Source organism: Tachypleus tridentatus, chromosome 7 (assembly GCF_004210375.1).
Source record: "Tachypleus tridentatus isolate NWPU-2018 chromosome 7, ASM421037v1, whole genome shotgun sequence".
Lineage (NCBI taxonomy): Eukaryota > Metazoa > Arthropoda > Merostomata > Xiphosura > Limulidae > Tachypleus > Tachypleus tridentatus.
The window spans coordinates 141,128,969-141,148,496 of record NC_134831.1 but is presented as its reverse complement, the minus strand read 5'-3'; the positions used below and the strand labels follow the sequence as shown (position 1 = coordinate 141,148,496).

The following is a 19,528-nucleotide window of genomic DNA, read 5'->3' as shown; positions in this document are numbered from 1 at the left end:
CGTTTTCATTCGTTCGATCATGATAAATATCAAGATAATTCCCAGAAGTCTTTATTTTTTTGTTAAACCGTGGGTTGTATGACCATTCAACCTTGATGTCGTTCAAGGACAAAATGTCAGGAAACTTTAAGACTCATAAATCAATGATAACGCCACGTAACGGCAGCTTATAAAAGTCTAGAAGAATCATGCATTTCATTCAGGCATCAACAAGACAGAGGGTTCTATTTCAGGTCTTTTTTTTATATTTTGTCTTACCGAAGTTGACTCAAATAAAACGGTATCTCGACAAAATATAAAACTGCTAAAATTAGCAACTGAATTTTTTCAGATGTATATTTGAGGATCGCTAATTCAATCGTGGAGTCGTTATAATATGACAGTCAATCAAAGTATTCCTTAGTATTGTTTGTTTTGGAATTTCGCACAAAGCAACTCGAGGGCTATCTGTGCTAGCCGTCCCTAATTTAGCAGTGTAAGACTAGAGGGAAGGCAGCTAGTCATCACCACCCACCGCCAACTTTTGGGCCACTCTTTAATCAACGAATAGTGGGATTAACCGTCACATTATAACGCCCCCACGGCTGGGAGGGCGAGCATGTTTGGCGCGACGGGGATGCAAACCCGCGACCCTCAGATTACGAGTCGCACGCCTTAACACGCTTGGCCATGCCAGGCCATTCCTTAGTAAAGAGTAATCTAAAGTTACTGGTGTTGACTAGTGGTCATATTCCGATTTGTTGATTTGTTGTGTCTTCAATCCTACCCTCTAAATCTATAAGACGGTGCACACCGAAGAACTAGATTATAAAAATATCAAATTGGAACTAATATAGGCAAATCTTAGATAAAATTCTACCATTAGAAACACCCGACAAAACCGCAAATACATCGGGAATCGATTAATACTGTCAAACAATCAATAAGAACAAGCAATACCAAATCACACCGAAACCCAAACTACACATACATTGCAACCACCCACACAATTAATAAGTCCAAGGCCTAAAACACAATAGCTGTGATTATTTCTGCTCATAATTAAATGAATAAACCGCCCCCAAACAAGAAACACGAATTACCCACCTCCAGAAGCAAACAACACATTAGCACACACTAATCTTGAAAAGTCTGAAACATTCAAAGAACACCTAAAACACACATTCTGATCGCGAAACGAACCAGATATGAATATATACTTCTTCACTGAGGTTAACACACGTGACAGAAAACATAATTGTACAAACCACAGTTTCCTGTTAATATACAAACTGACCAAAAAATTACAACAGAACTGACAATTGTGAAACATATCAAGTGACGAAAATCATAACATGTATAGAAGTAGAACAAGTAATCAAAGTAATAAAATATACAACAACAAAGTTCCAGGAAAAGACAGCATTCAAGTTATTCTCCTCAGAAAAGGCACCAAGATTGTTTGAACATCTCGAAACCCATTTCAGCCTACCACAGTCCAGCATGGCCAGGTGGTTAAAACATTCGACATTCTGAGGGTCGTGGGTTCGAATCTCCGTCGCGCCAAACATGCTCGCCCTTTCAGCCGTGGAGACGTTATACTGTGACGGTCAGTCTCATTATTCGTTGGTAAAAGAGTAGTCTAAGAGTTGGCGGTGAGTAGTAATGACTAGTTGCCTTCTCTCTTCTCTTACAGTGCAAAATTAGGGACGGCTAACGCAAATAGCCCGCGTGAAGCTTTGCGCAAAATTCAAAACAAAGCAGCAAAAGGTCAGACTGTAAATTTTAATATATTATTTATTACAAAAAGTATTATATTGATTAGTTCGATATCAGATGAAGAAATAACAAAATTATTGTTTTGTTTGTTACTCTGATTTACTATTATACGTATGATTTATCGATAAGCATAGAAACTGTGACCCGCCCAAATTCAAGTAATTGCACACACTCAAATGTTTCACTTTCAACATTTGGCCTAATAGTTATTAATACTATCAACAGAATATCAGCAGAAAGCTGAAAATGTTAAAAACTCTGAGTATTAAGCGATATTAATGCAGGCTGTCCACAAATTCAGATTATGTACTGTCAAATCACAAGAAATAAACTTATGTCCTTGTTTTATTATTTCAGTTACTGAACATATAGAAAATAGTGATATTTATGTAATTACTTGAATGGAATATAATTTTAAAAAAATATCCCATTGTTATATATAATGATTGTATGTACTCTTACGTAAACTTTCAATGGCAGACATCGAATAAATGTTGCAAATATATAGTCTTCCTCCAATAAAACTGAGCGTCAAATATTTACCGCCATCTAGTGATAAAAGTGTAAAATCGGTTCATCGAGTTTTCACAATGCATGATTATGGTACTAAAAGTATCACTAACCAGCAAAGATGAACGTTATCTTTATTATCAAAACTTTAGACACAAGCTTTAACTTACATTTCTCATTCTTTCATAAATTATCTTATTTTGATGATTTAATATTAGTCTCTCATTTAAATGTATCATTACTTAATATTTGTGGTGCATATTAGTGAACAAAAAACATAGTAATACTGGAAATAAACCACTTTATAACATGAAAATGTTATTTTTGATTCAAATCGAAAATGACAATGAATAGATTAAAAAACAACAAAAACTTTCGGTTTGTGCTTTAGTAAACGCTTCTGGAGAAGTTTCAAAGCGAAACGTTGAGTGTTTAATTAAATAAAAACAACATTATGGTGTTACAAGGTCGTTTATTTCTAGTATTAAGTGTATCATAGATAAAAATATTTTAATTGTTTAGTAGATGGCGTTATAACATATCCCCTAAACTTTTATAACTTGTACATTTCTATAACGCTGCCTTACTACTTTGCTGTAACTTTATTCAAACATGAACAACACTTCAATTACGCTATGTAACAAAATTTTTACTTTTTCTTGTTCCTGGGCAGAAAGTGTTATTTCCCAATGCCTAAAGTAAATGGAAAAGACCTATTTTTCTCTTCAAACTGTGCTTTTATGACCTGCATAATTTTTTTTAAATTTACCCATTTTACAGAGCATTCCAGGTAGATTGAGTGCTGAGTAGCTGATAGAGAATTTTCTCAAACTGACAAGAATTTTCTATAATGTTGTATAGCTTCATTCATCAAGATGGGCTCTGCTTCTGCCACAAGAGGCGAGTGGTGCTTCTTCATTGATATCTCATCCAGAAGCCTCAAAGCTGTGCTGTTCCATAATGGGTATAAGTATCCGTCTCTTCCCCTGGCTCATTCGGTGCACCTCAAAGAGGAATACAACAGCGTCAAGAGCTTACTAGAAGTCTTGAAGTATCATGAGTATGGCTGGGAGGTTATCGGATACTTCAAAATGGTGACATTCCTGATGGGTCTCCAAGGAAGCTTCACCAAGTTTCCCTGTTATCTTTGCCTTTGGGACAGTAGGGACACAGTGTCAAGTGTACGCCACTAGTGAACCTCCAGAAGGTGTTGTTCCCGCCATTGCACATAAAATTAGGTTTCATGAAACAATTTGTCGCAGCTCTTGACAAGAAGTCTGCAGCTTTCAAGTACCTTCGAGACTTCTTCCCTAAGCTGAGGCAGAAGCCAAAGCTGGTGTCTTCGTTGGACTACAAATAAAGGAGATCTTTAAGTGCACAGAATTCCCCAATAAGCTGAGTAGGAAGGAAAAAAAACGCTTGGGGCAGCTCTGTCGTAGTGGTTCGGGGCTTCTTGGGCAATCCACAAGACCGAAAATTATGCGAAACTGGTTGAGGCTCTGGTGAAGAACTATGGCAAAATGAGCTGCAGGATATTTCTAAAAGTCCATATTATTGCACCAAAACGTGGTACAACCAAACAGTTAGGTTTAGGTGTTAAATATATAAAAAAAATATTTAGGTAGTTAAAATAATGTGTTTCAATACCTGTTCCTTTTGTAGACAAAAATAAAAAATAAACGAAACAATTGTTTTTTTCTGCGTTGTATTTGGTTTCGATTTAGTCATCGATCACTGGTTAAAATCAATATTATAGATTGATCGATAAATTTCACAATTTATCACATTATCCGAAACATCTTTAAAATAATTATAAATTTCCGCTTGTCATATTCTGATATAATTATCTTAGGTAAAAAGTTAACTTGCTACTACGAAATACAATTTTATATTGTAGTGCACATGAATATCTAAATTTTATAAAATTAAGGAAATTATTTATTTGCATAGTTAAGATGAAAGAAAAGGTACCCGTGTTAATGACAAGTAATGTTATATATTTACCGCTAAGTAACAGTAATTGAATTTTAATTTGCTTTAATCTTAATTGTCTTATATATTCTAATAAGATGTTGTAATGATATTCAAAAAAATAAATGGGGCAGCTTAACCTAAATTTTTAACTTTTATTTCTGAAACTTCTTATACAGATAATTCTGAAACCATTTATCAGAATTATTAATTAAAACATCATCATAAAAGATATGTTAACTATGAAGTGACAATGTTCCAGGTTCTATACATCCTACTCAAACCTTTTCACGAATTGTTAGTTGCATTTAAATACTAATATATTTATACATATTTCACATAAAATTCCAGTAATAACATAAAAGTTCCATTTAAATATGCCACTAAAAAGTAAAAACTGTTTGGTTGTATAAATTCTTTAAGTAGCCTTCTTATCGTATCATTACTTATTTAAAAAAAAACACACAAAAAAACTTGAATTAATTTTCATACAATAATGGGATTATTATTTGACAATGAGCCACTCCCAAACCTCTATAGCAAAAAAGTATGCGATGACTGAACCTCATTTTACACAATGTTTCACGTGTGCACTTTGGGTTCGAAATTTCGTACAGGCTATCTGACTAGCCGTTTCTAATTTTGAACTGATACAGAAAAGCAGCATTTCTCAGATTGCGGGTTTCAATTTTCAAAGGTGTTACAAAGGGACCTGCGAGATCATATATATTGCAATAACGGATATTTCAGAGTATATACAGTAATCTGCAACAATTTTGCGTGTATGTATATATGAATGGTGTTGAGGAAAGAAATAAGTTACACCCCGAAATATTTTCACTTGGAAGGCAGCATTAACCGTCTGAAAAACCCTGCACTAAAACGTTTGTTTGGTTTGTTTTAAATTTCGCGCAAAGCTACACGAGGGCTATCTCCGTTAGCTGTACCTTATTTAGCAGTGTAAGACAAGAGGAAAGGCAGTTAGTCATCACCACCCACTGCCAACTCTTGGGCTACTCTTTTACCAACGAATAGTGAGATTGACCTATATTATAACGCCCTCACGGCTAAAAGAACAAGCATGTTTTGTGTGACGGGGATTTGAACCCGCGACTCTCAGATTACGAGTCGAGAGCCGTAACCACTTGGCCATGCTGGGCCTGTACTAGAAGGAAAACAGCTGGTTAACAGCACCCACAGCCAACTCTGTAACGGAAAACAACAACATGGATCTATGATTTCAGTCCGTTCTGTTTCAGAACTGAAACTTCACCCTTTTCTATATTTTCACTTAAACATTTATTCATTCATTTATTTACTACGTCCTTCTTACTATTCTTGCCAATCAACAAGCCCAGAATATCAGTGTACTTTTTTACGTTTCAAAATGTAAAAAACCTTTAACTGACTAATTATATCAACTTCATTATGAATACTTACAAGCAACTTGGGTACGCTTCGTTTAAAGACAGTACTAACCAGAAAATACCCAGTTCAGAACTGACTTGTAATAACGTACCTGTTAGAATCGTACCCAAAACATGAATTTCTGCACACGTGATTTTAACGACATATTTTATTTCAAATTTACCTTAAAAACTTATACCACATAACGACAAAAACGTTTTGGCAAACGATGAAATTACATACAATCTGTATTTTCACAAAAAATACGTATATAATAAATTTACGTAACTTTGTTAACACAAGAAAACACTTAAAATCGTCACATGAAGGTAACTTTGACAAGAACGCGATATTAACGGTCTACAAAACAGTTTCGTTTCTAATTACAGTGGCATTTCTATGATATTTGTATTTTAAATCTCAATATATTAAATATCTCTTATTACATTGGCGGGAGAAATGAAATTAACTATCCTTAAAACACTACAAACGTATCGAGTTACAATAAGTATTTTATTACTACGTAAAATACAAAACTAAGATATAATACACTCTTCAGTGGATGTGATCACTTGTAACCCAAATCACACGAATCGAACTTTCTCAGTTCTTGTATAACAATATATTTTGTTTTTCTCATGGAAAATATTATCTTCCTGGTCAAATCTGTTAAGAATGTTATAAACCTGTGACATAACAATGTCAAGCTTTGCCCAAAATTTAACGGAAGTCAAAAACACAGTCTATTTACTTCAAACAAACACTGTAAATACACAGTGTGTGTGTTTTCTTACAGCAAAGCTACATCAGGCTATCTGTTGAATCCACCGAGGGAATCGAACCCCTGATTTTAGCGTTGTAAATACGTAGTCTTACCGCTGTCTCAGCGGGGAATAAATACACAGTTTAGGCCACACTTCAGTTCTTAGTCACTCACTTTACCTTGTTTGCTTACCACACACACACACACACACTTGTGCATGTGTAGTTGAAACAAAAACTCTGTTGGACCTTGAAAAGCCCTCATCTACTCAAATGACATTTCAATTTCTAATAACATATCGTCTCTGGTAATCACAAGTACCTTATTTCGTAAACTACATTAACACCTACAAATATACAGTTTGCAAAATCGCTCACGTTTTCATGTCTTTAAAATTATTGTTTGCATGATTTTTTTAATTGAATAAAACATCTATATTAAAAACTTTGAAACGTTCGAATTTGAACATAACGCTTGTTCCCACTTTGTCTTAAATAGCGCCACGAACTCCATGAAACACGGCCATGTTGAGAGCTTCACAAATCTAAACATGGAAACATGAGGACACAATAGTAGTTTCTTGAATTTTTTTTACACAAAAAGTTTTAAACTGTATCTATAATAATATTCTTCTACACCTAATGGATTGTAGAAAAAAATTACACTTAGAAATATTCTGGCTTAAAAATTAACGTAAAAATATCTTTACTTCTATCGACATTATTAACCAAGTGTGCATTATAGATTATTGTAAAAGTTGACTATTTGACTGTACTTGAAAATCTTAAAGGATTTTATATACATATTAAAAAAAACTTTTAGATTGTAATTTATTCGCTCTTATAAAATTGTTGATGTTGTAAGTTTATCGAAAATTCCATTTACAAAGTTCAAAAATTTTAATTCGTGCAAGTGGAACTTTATAAACAAACTACTTCTGTATTCTTTAAAAATCTTCGTTACAAAATTCTTAAAATTTGACTTGGCATCAACACAATAAATTTCTATTTAATTTTTACAAAAATAAGATTTATGTTTTATAACAATGTCTAACCCCAATAGGAATCTAGAAAATTGACTTGTTAAATTTTCAGAAAATAAAAATCATGTATAAAAAATTTTTTTAAACTGCAATAGTGCATTTTCACAAACATTTTTTATTTGGCTTTTTACAAAACAACTAGTTTGAAGGTTTGCAGAATGTAATGAGGTATTCACATGAATATAATTCATATGATTTTCTTTTCGTAGTGATCACTTTTTGCTCTATGTTTTGGATAATTTCATTTTATAAGCTCCATTAAGGCTTAAGTTGAAAAAAAAAAGGAGTTGTTTCTGGGGTAGAAAAGGCCCACTTAATTTTGGAAAAAGACCCTGTGTACCTTGTAATGTTAGATACACTCTTGAAAAGCTATTAGATTAATTCCCTTAGATCCCTAAAGGAAACCAAATGTAAATTAAAGATTTGAAAACACTTAAGTTTTCATGCATTATTTTCTACTACACTATTATAACACTATAATAAAATATTATAAATTACTACACTAGCAATGCAAAATCTTTTTAAATTATAGAGAAAAAACTTAACATTTTTAATATTATTATTATTGGTGCTTACTTCACATGAAAAGACTACATGTAATTATTTTCTACAGTAAATAAAAAAACATCAATGATCTAACTTTACTGCATGAATTTCAAACAAAGACAAAACTTTTGCCTCAGATATAAACTTCCCATTTTCCAAAAAGACTACAACAGGCAGTGTAGAAATAAACCACAAAACTATGGTTCAAATTCTGGTGTTATTAATATAACATATACAATTAGGTTATGTATTATATTTTTAATTTATTAAATGATGAATCCTATAAAAACTAGAACCTTTTAAATGATTTTAAAGCATATTGCCATTTTTATAAATAATTCATTAACAAGAAAACTTCACTTTGACTGGAGGAAATAAAATGTTTAGTGAGACATGTTTAAGCCCAATGGTCAACAATAACCTCAAGAGTAAGAAAATTCTACAAAAAATAGCAATGAATAGTCAAGTGGTTTACATATTCTATATTTACATGTGAATACTTAAACCAAAGTAACTTAAACAGAGGAACAGTTAAAGGAGGCCAAACTGTATTTGGACTTTTTTGCAGTTGCAAAAACTTACCCATGACATTTATAACTCAGCAGTTTATTACTATGAGGTAAGCTAAGCTCTTCTTTGTTTCTGTTCTCTTAACTTTTGAATACTATCATTTTACAAGTTTCATTAATACTAATGTAAGTCACTTAAATGTTTCATACAGAAGGGTCCACATATTTTTGGAAAAAAAAAAAAAAACTCCTCCACTTCAGAAAACAACCGTTGTGCTAGATATACCCATGAAAACTACCTGGTTATTTAAGTTACATCCCTAAAGAAAACAAAATTTAAACTGAACTTAAGGGTTAGAATTATAATTACATAAACTTGAAGTCATGAAGCAAAATTATACATGTAACAAAATATATTTTCTTTACTTAAAGGCTTACATCTATAAAAGAAACTTGCTACCTAATAACAAAGCCACTGTTGATATTTGTTTTATAAATTAAAAGCTGGGACATAATAGAATCTTTAAATCCATATTTTAATAACCAAATGTTAATATCTAACGTGTTAACATGCTAGCAAAAAATGTTACAGAAAAGGTACCCAACTGATGAATTACAAAAGCCAAGGCTGTTGAATGAAATGAATGCTAAAAAATCATGGAGGATAGTTCACAAATCAACTGTTTTAAAAAAAACAAATGAATAAAATGTGTTTTCATATAGCAAAGCCACATCAAGGTATCTGCTACGTTCACAAAGAGGAATCAAACCCGATTTTAGCATTGTAAATCCAAAAACTTACCATTGTCCCACTATGGGACAAAGCATATATATATATATATATATATGTATCAGTTATTATTAAACATAGTAAGTTAATCTTAGTTGCTTTATACTTCAGTAGCATTAGACCCATACAGTTAACTCATAGGCTTACTATGTAACCTATATTATTCATAATATTTTTAAATACCTTTCATTGTTTAGAATTGCTTGAGTACTGCCTTGCCATATTAATTAAAATTATAATAATGCAACTTTACTTTTGGTGGAATTTGTGAGAACAGCTCATGTTTGTATCAAGTTTTCAAAAGGTCATTAAAATCATCTAATAATTTCAAAGCTCTCTAATATCAATTATTACTTATGAGACATCTAACTCAACTCACAAAGTAACATGAATAGAAAACAAATTCTGAAATAAAACAATCATATCTGAAAATACAAAGAAATGGCTGAATTTACTGAAAAAAAAAAAAAAACTTTTCTGTAATTAATGTATTAACTAAACAACAGTTAACAGGACCTCAGGAAAGGATAAATGCCATTTGGCTAAAACATTAATCTCATAATTAAACCTCAAACAGCAATTTAAACCATTAATATTTTATGAATTTGTTTCAATATTTACTTGATAAGTTAGCAGGAAGCACTCCCAGTGTTCAATCAATACAGGTTCTAATATATTACTTCTAATGAAACATGCATAAAAAGTTAGAATACAAAAGCTGGGAGCACTTTCAGTATTCACTCAAAACAGGTTCTAACATACTACTTACAATTAAACATACATAAAAGTTTGAATAGATAAGCTGAGAGCACATTCAGTGTTCACTCAAAACAAGTTCTAACACGTTACTTCTACCAATATATAGAGTCAAAACAGGTATATTGAGAAAAGTTTCATGCTTATTAAAACAAGTTCTAGCATGTTACTCCTATAGATACATAAAGTTTGAATAAATACACTGATAGTACTTTCACTATTTAGTTTATAATATGTCAAAAAAAGACTCAAATTATTACACAATAGTATTAGAGGTATATGTAGAAATAAACTTCTTTCCAGGAAAAAGAATCAAATTCCTAGTTTTGTTCTATAACAAATGTAAGCTTTGTAACCAATCCTACAACACTAAGGTGCATGTACTTCTTTCTCTGTTTCATTCTCCTGGATAAGTAATTAATTTTTTTCCCACTACAACTTGTGTTTCAGCTATATGTTTCCATAATTTTTATCCAACATCTAATAAAATTTGCCTAAAATTTCATTTATTCGATTAAATCTAGCTTAGCCTATTTCATTATTCTTCTTGAAATTGTTTTCATATCATGTCACTGAAGACATACCTTGATTATATGATTCAAAATCACCATTTCTGGAAGCAAATCTTTACTAAAATTTTTAGGTGACAATTTTTAAAGTTTGTTGGCAATTTTATTCCATTTGACCTGAAAGATACTTTATTTACATATAAATAACTCTACTAACTATCAAAATTATCTTTGTAAAGCTGATTACAGCAGCCCTTATCAACCTAGTACCATAAATTTGATATGTTAACATTAACCTTCACTGAATAATATAAAACATCAAGGTATAACACATTAAATGTCATGTCACAATTACAGTATTTCTAAACATTACATAGGCTGGAAGTAACAAAATTATGAAAACCTTCATTTTTCATAGACTATGTCTTACTTTTTAGCCATCTAATGCAAATGATAATCACTATTAGCTATACAATGTTCATATGTTTTTAAAATTTGTAGTTAAAACTAACCAAGTAATAAAGGCAGAGAATATGATTTAGGGTTCACATGTTGATATATTAGGTTGAGAAATAATTTGTGAGCGTTTTTAAATAATTTCATTCAAGCATTACATGCAAGACTATACAATACTTCAATGCATGAACACATTACACCCAAAACATTTATTATGATACTTTATTTCATGTAATACCTAGGTATATAGTATGCATTGTTTTAAACGAAATTGCAAGAAATTAAATGCGAAAAGCAGATGGTGTCGAAAATGCTCGATTTTGTCCACTTGACATTCCATTTAATGAGCTGAAAATGAAAGCAAAAATTAAAGACATATGAAAATCAAACACACCATCTATTAGAGCAAAAAAATTATCTACCAAATGACATGAAATATTTTGCGAAAGCGTTTCATTTATGAATATATTTTTTTAACTTGAAAAAACGCTCACGAATTATTCCTCAACCCAATAGTATTTTATTTATTTATTTACTAACAAGGCTGTTTTCCCTTTATTTACATATATTTGCATACATACAAACATACATGTATCAAAGTGTAAATACAATTATGTATGATGTATTTAAAATGAATGAATATTTACCTATTTACACACATATGGATTATAGATAAAACGTATTTGAAATGAATAAATTAATATATAAAAAGCATTACAACACTAGGAAGCATTTTTCAAATACCCTTCAGAAAGATTTTAGTACATGTTTCATACAACTACATAGGAATGAGAATTATTGTCACATATATGGTGACTAAAGGCACTGCAGCTCAAAACTTCCATTTCTCTTATTCTTTGTCATCTACTACAGTAGGTTATGGGAAGATGACTGCTCTATTACTCCTATGACAACAGCATCAAAGAGTTTATAAATATACCTGGACTGTTTATGAAAGAAACATTTTAACAGGTAAAAGAAGTGATATATATTAAAAAATGGAAGAAGACAGAAAAAAAAAGATACATTTCATTTTCATACAAAAAGTATATGCATATGCCCTGTGATACTAACTCAGAAACACTTCAAGCCACTTCACTAAAGTATAATGAATAAATAAAAAATCTGTTATTCAACTTGCAATACAAAATTTTATTTTAAAATTGTTGGGATGTAAGGATGGTAAAAGATAAAAAAAACAACAACTGGCAAGCATTTAGGATGGAAGGATGCATTACCCATTCCTGGATTCAACAACTCACAGGGTGGATGCTCTCTAGTTTATTATATTTTTCCATCCTTACATCTCAACAATCTTAGAATACAATTTTTTTTATTTCTGGTTTCTGAACTTCTTACAGTTAGTATTCAAAGTGGCACTATCTATCAACTGATATGACTATTGCACATTATTAAACAATTTGTATCACTACACATATTTTAAGCTGTAACTAACCTGTTATTAAACATTGGGGACCTGGGTTGAAAAGACGCATTTTAGGGAGTAGTGAAGTGTTTTGGTATGTAGGCTGAAAGTACACACACTATGGTTTACAAGTTACAGCTGACAAAATGGAATAAAGAAAAACGAGAGTCTAACTCATCCCTACACAGATATCAAAACTGTGCTAACTTATAATCACCAGCTTCTAACCATGTACATTATGCCAAAATTTTTCATCCTGGAAATTTCAATTTATTACAAGTTCAAAACAACTGACTCTTAAACTAATTTATTTAACAACGTGGTAAACTATGTTAAGAAAATATAAACTACAATGAAAACAAATATGTGGTAAATTACTTCTACAATTAAAAAATCTGCTTAGAATATAACTATAGATGCATGTAGCCATTTGATTTAATAACTATCTACTAAAGTTAAAGAACACCTCATTAAGTAATTTTTACTTTAATAATTTTTTAGTTAGGTCATATCATAATATTAGTTTAACAAAAAATCAAAAACTTACTTGAGTGGTATTTATATAATAATTCTAGTCTTTAAAAACAAAATATTACGGAAATCATCAGTATTCTAACGGATGGTAATTATTCAACTAATTTAGCTAATCTACATTTCTTTTACTATTAAAGAAATTTTATGACTGGTTCAAGTAATGTCAACAATATATGCAATTATAGATCCATGGATAATTTTACAGTTATGAATTTCAAAGGTTATAGTAACATGGTATTTACAATCTATACAAATGTACAACTATAAAATTCATATAATATGACAAGACATTCACTACACTTTTTAGATATTGAAATAACTTTTAATGAATAAAGTTTTTTAACACAAAAAAAAGAGTTCCCATTTAATGCAAACGTCTTTCCACACATTCTACAAGTATTTACAAATATTTAATAAAAGGTGTAGTGTTAACTCAATTACTCGTACATTTTAAATATTTCTAATAAATTGAAAGATAGTACCTTGTACAAGTTTTTTTTTTCCAAAAATCTTTTTACACTGTTTTATTATAAAAACTCAGCAGTACATGTGATAAAAGTTACTAACTAGTTTCACATAATGGATATGCCTTATTAACAGTAAGACCCTAAGTATTTTATCATTCAGTAAAGAAAATGAGTAATTATCTTTGAACAAAAATATTCAAAAAATGCATTAGCACATAGGATAAAAAAAGTATTGTTTAACTAAGTATTTACTTTGCAGAAAAGATAGGCCTAACCCCTAGGAATACCACAGAGAAGATAGGCCTAACACAAAGGAACACCATAAAAGAGGCTCTAATGTTTTATCTCCATGCTGATACATTAGTTAATTACATGTTGTGAAGTTCTTTTTAAACATGTATTCTTTACTCTATTTGTGTCACCTCATACTGTTATCACTTCATTTCTAATTACCTAACAAATTTAATTAAAAATTACTTTCATGAGCACTATTGGCCAGTTATCTTTATAAAAAAAAAATAATTCCGTAGCTCGTATGATTGAAAAAAAAAAACTTGCTTTAGATAACAAATAGGCCTAATCAATGATAAATTCCTGTCTTTTAAAATTTGTATACAATTTAATTTAAAACTATACAACATATGTTATTGATTCACTCCGCACAGTAAATAAATCTAACCCACAACAAAATAGTTTAATTGTTCTATATGGCATTCAGGAGTTATTAACAGTAAATACATTAAAAAGACCATAATGTTTTTATATCCTTGATGATATGTTAGCCAATTACAGGTTTAAGATTATTTTTTTCTTTTATTTCGTATTTCAATATATTTCATTTCTAATTACTTATTTAATAACCTGTTAACACGTTACTTCACAAATATTTTTTATTACAGATCAAGTTATACTTATCAACTCTTTGCTGCTGTTGTCATAGCAGCTATAAAGCAGTTATGCTCTAACAACCTATCGCAGTAGATGATAGACAGTATGTCAAGATAGCACTGTAAACAACACCTTTTGTCACCCATATGACTATATAACAAGTCTTTTTCCTTTTCTAAGTTTTTATTTAACTTAAATAAAAAATTTTTAATTTTAGTTTTCTTCAAAAAACATTTTCTGAAAGTTATATCAAACCTATGTTAAAATCCTTCCTGATACAGTTCTACTTTTATAATGATTATTTAGCTGTCTAGTGTGATTTGAATACACAGATATGGCTTACCTTTACATCCATTTTTAGCCAAAACACCATCCTGCCATTATTTTGAAGGAACCTCACCTTACATAGTTAAACATGTTCAAGTACTTCTTTATTTAGCACTAAACCACTGTATTTGTTATATAGACGTTGGGAAAACATTTTACCTAAATACATGGGAATATTATATATATATGTATGTATGTAAAGATTAAATCATTATAAATACTTTCATTCTATATAAAAAAAATGCCTTTACACTTAAGTACATATGCACATCTCTGAACTATTTAGCAATACGATGGCTTCTCAGAACCCACAGATACTATTAGATTTCAAACACTATTATCTTATCATATAAACCATATTTACAAAAAACAGAGCTTAGAAATTAAAACCATAATTTGCACATACTCTAATATTATATGTTAAAATTAAAATTTTATGAATCAAACAATAAGCCAGGAAGATATGAAACCAGTAGCAGCTAAAGGAAAATAAGTTTTACATTTGATACTGATATTCTTCTTAAAACTAACTTAATATAGACACAAACTAAAAGACATGTACATTTGTACTTTAGATAAGACATTCCTGCCAAACAGGAACAAACTGCAAAATTCACCTATTTGAAAAATTTCATAACAACATAACTGTATAAAGTTTAAACATTTTTTTATAAATACACAAACAAAAGCAGTCATTCTATGAAGTTATGAAAGAAACAAGTACTATTACAAATTTGTGACAAAAGTCCGTTTAAAAGGGTAACCTGCATTTCTGTTAAGACTTAATAATTACACTGGTAAAATATCATGCTTACTTGTGAATATAGAAAATAAGAAAACGATATAGAGGCTGATGGACAATTCAACCTAATCCAGATTAATTTGTTTGTTAAAATTTAAGCACAAAGCTAAACAATTAGCAATTTGTGTGTGCCCATGACAGGATATCAAAACACAGTGTCCAGAGTTAGAAGTCTGCAGATGTACTGCTGCACCACTGGGTAACCCTTAGATTAGATTAGAAATGAAATGCTGTATTGGAGAAAAGTAGTAACAAATGCTCAAGTTATAATTATGTTATGAATAAACATAAAAGATAAGTTTATTTATAAAGATTTAATTCTTTACAAGTTTTTATTACATATAAAGCATTGCCTAAACCAAAGTAATTTCTAATACCATTAAAACTATCAAATGTATGTCCTTCCCTTAAAAAAATATATATGGACATCACTGTACCATTATTGACAAAATGATATAGACAATTAAACATTGGCAAATGATAGATATTACTGTTTGGAATTTTTCTAGCAGTAAACACTTTTTCAGGTGTTTTCAGAGCTGGATATTTAAAACCTGGATTATATAGATAACTAAAACAAAAAAATGTTATGTACTCAAATGCATTAAATGGTTAAGAATAATTTATGAAAAAAAATTATAAGTGGTTGATTACAAAACTTTGCAGCATATTTTGTATTTTTTCTTCATCAGAGACTTGCACACACGTCCAACCAGAGAAATTAAACTTTACAATTTAAACAGTTATGCATTAGTGAAATTTTAGTAGCAATTAACAAGTAACTGTACAGAACACAAAAATACATTTCTTACAGCACATGAAATACAATAAAAACATTCTTTTTATATGCTTCACAAACTGTTTTTTTTTGTCATTTCAGATACATGAAACAAAATATTCAAAAACTGTACCATTTTCATTACTTCAAGAAAGAAAAAATACAACTTTGCACCATTAACGTGGAAACACAACTTGACGAGGCATCATTAATGTAAAAAAAAAATGCTCTTAAGATTTCAAATATTAATGCTTTGCAATATGAAGATGTTCAGATTTAAAAAGGAATTTTAAGTAAACCACAATTTATCAAAATAAAACACGTTTTTAATAAAACATTGTAATTAAAGTAATTCATTTCAACAGGAGAAATTATAACACACAATTCAAGACTACAATATTAGATGGTAAATTGGAGAATGTAAAATTGTACTAGAACTACCTGATGCACAAAAATATAAGTAGCCATGCTGACCACAACAGAAACAGATATTTTAAAGTCCTGTGATATGTGGTAAGTATTGAATTTCAATATTGAGAACTTAAATTGCTGGTAGAAGAACAAAAATAATTTTCAAAACAGATTTGAGAAGTTTAGAAAAATAGTGCATAATTCAGTTGAAACGTACTAAGTATATACCAATCACATATCCAACCAAACTGAAATAAAACTTACGAACAATAATAAAATCAAATCTAAATACCTGAAACACAGCGAATATAGAAAAGGAAACGTCTGTCACTTTGTATTTTAAATACATATGCAAGATCTTCATGGTTTATACAATTAGACTATCACTGAACACTTAATTAAACAGCATAGAGGAAACCTTCTGTTCTTTTAGAAGGAAACCTCGAGCCTGAGAATGGAGAAAACCAGCCAAGTGTAAAACGTCCAAATACTGTCCTCATACTCCTCCATGGTGATTGCTTCTGCCAACGAACAGTCTCCTTTTTTAGGTGCTCAATCCCCTAAATGAAACATTTAAAAATTCATTTGAAACCATACTGTTAAATATCAAAAAATAAAACTTTAAATACTTAGCAAATATTAAAATCTTGAGATGAATGTAGAAGGTGAGTGTATCCTATTGTAGAAAATTTTAAAAACAAACACAGATTTCTAAGTTCCAAAATACAAGGATTGGTTGGGTTAACCAACAAATTGAGAGAGACATAAATGAAAAGATTAATCAACTACTACACCTAATGTTTAATCTAATTAGCAAATTCCACTAATTGTCAAACTCTAACACAATGACTAGAGCACAGAAGTGAGCAAGACTGGATACATCTCTTGAAATCATTCAAATAAGTTAGTTCATGTCTTGTGAATGGATAGTACAGCATCCTTTGTATCAAGAAAACCCAGAATTAAATCCTGGCCAAAACCACCAAAGAAACAGTCCCTTCCTGCAGACAGTAGCATATTAGCAGTAACAATGTAAGATATAAACTAGTTTGTAATTAGATTACAGCAATAAAACAAATACTAGTAACTAATTAATAATTTGATTTAGGTGATTATATAAATTACTAATCAGGACAACTAAAAATAATTTCTATGAACAAATGTTGGGCTTTGTCATGGGTTTTCCCTTTCTTCTAAAATCAATAAACTCTATTTCAGGACATAACTCATAAAATCAGCTAACCTAGCCATTTGTATGAAAATATGACAGTAAAACATTTGTCAACTGGTCATAGAAAACACCCAAAACTCCAACAACTGGTGCATTTTACAACTAGAAGAACACAACTACTATTTCAGTGATGACGAGAAACCCACTTGTTGAGAAATTTATATGCAAAAGCTGTTTGGGCTGAAAACACTTTACATAGTTAACTCTTCTATGTAAAGTGTTTTTCAACAAACAGCTTTTGCATATAAACAACTACTATTTCTTGATGCCACAGTACAAGTACATAACCATCATATATGCACATTGCTTTTGACTAACTTTTACATAGAACACACCGACACCTTTCAGAATCTACACACAGATCTAATCATTTACAGTTAATAAAATGTGCAATCACCAGGAACTTCTAAAATAGTTGGAAAAGCTTGTGAAACTGAATATAGACAACAAGAGCTTTAGATCATTTGCTAAACCTTGGAATTCAACAAATGTTCTAAGAATTACAGTAATCAAGCACTAGAAACTAAATGTTTTGAACAAACAACTAATGAACAAACCATCATCATTTCTTTGCCATTAAAGGATATCAACTATAAATTCAAAAAAATTTGCTAGAACTTTAATATCAAAGTAACTGTCAAATCTGGCAATATACTAGAAGTGCTTCCTCACCTCAATGACCTATAAAAGTAAGCATATAGCCAACAATATACCTGCAGCTGTGATAAAACATGGATAAACTGAAAAAAAGAAGAATAAAAACAGTAGCAGAACATGTACATGCAATGACTTCTTCACCCAGAGAAATCAGCCATTGCACAGCACCCTTACTATTGTAAGAAAGAAAAGTATCACCTGCAATAATACTTTAAGGACAGCACAAATTCCCTCTTAGGACCATGTTGTCAGAAGAAGAAGAGGAGTGAACCATCATTCTCTAAATGTATTAGTACTCTCAGTTCTTTAATGTTTGCACTATTTTCATATAAAAAACCCTTCATGATGAAAGACTCAGCACAGAAACAGAAGCATTACTTACCCAGCCCAAACTGCACCATATGAAAAACATATTATGAAAGAAGGAAAAAAAAACAACAAAGATAATTTCTAAAACAAAGGAATGAGGTGAACTTAGTTTGTTAAGACTTGTGAAACATAAAACACAATATGATTATCCTTTGGCAGAATAAGTTAACAGTTTTATGGATATTAAGCAAAACAAGTATGTATGGCTGTAATTACTTCTTTTCATATTTTCTAAATCTTGCATACAGATGCAATGCCATAAAACAAGACAAAAAGAAAACAAACCAAATGTTAATGTTCATTTAATAAACGAAATGGTTTCTAAATTTAAATTTACTCATGATTTTTAGTATTTTATCTTTTAAAAACATATTTCATTAAGCTCAATGTTAAAAGTACCAAAAAATGAATTTTCAAAAATAAAAGAAATTTCCATTTATATGGAACCTTACTGTGCAAGTTCCTCTCCCAGAAATAATAAAAAAAATACATTTTTTAGTTAGGTTCCACTTTTTCTTTTTGATATTCTATGTAATTTAGGCTCTGTGCAAAAAAAAACAGAACAAATATTTGGTTGTAAAATTTTTAAAAACAAATACAGATTTCTAAGTTCCAATTTTC

The 19,528-nt window shown here is 30.4% G+C and overlaps 1 protein-coding gene across 4 annotated transcripts in view; it reads right to left on the bottom strand.

Moving 5' to 3' along the window:
* Positions 1-4,380: 4,380 nt before the first annotated feature.
* Positions 4,381-19,528, bottom strand: part of LOC143256755 (palmitoyltransferase ZDHHC3-like) — a 43,622-nt gene continuing 28,474 nt past the window's right edge. For 2 of the 4 annotated variants that reach the window (XM_076514403.1, XM_076514405.1), the window contains exon 6: positions 5,801-17,210. In XM_076514403.1, coding sequence (XP_076370518.1) covers positions 17,049-17,210 — 162 coding nt within the window. In that variant the 3' untranslated portion in view covers positions 5,801-17,048. Of the gene's footprint in view, positions 17,211-19,528 lie in introns of all 4 variants that reach the window. The other 2 variants (XR_013031466.1, XM_076514406.1) reach the window with 2 other exon arrangements.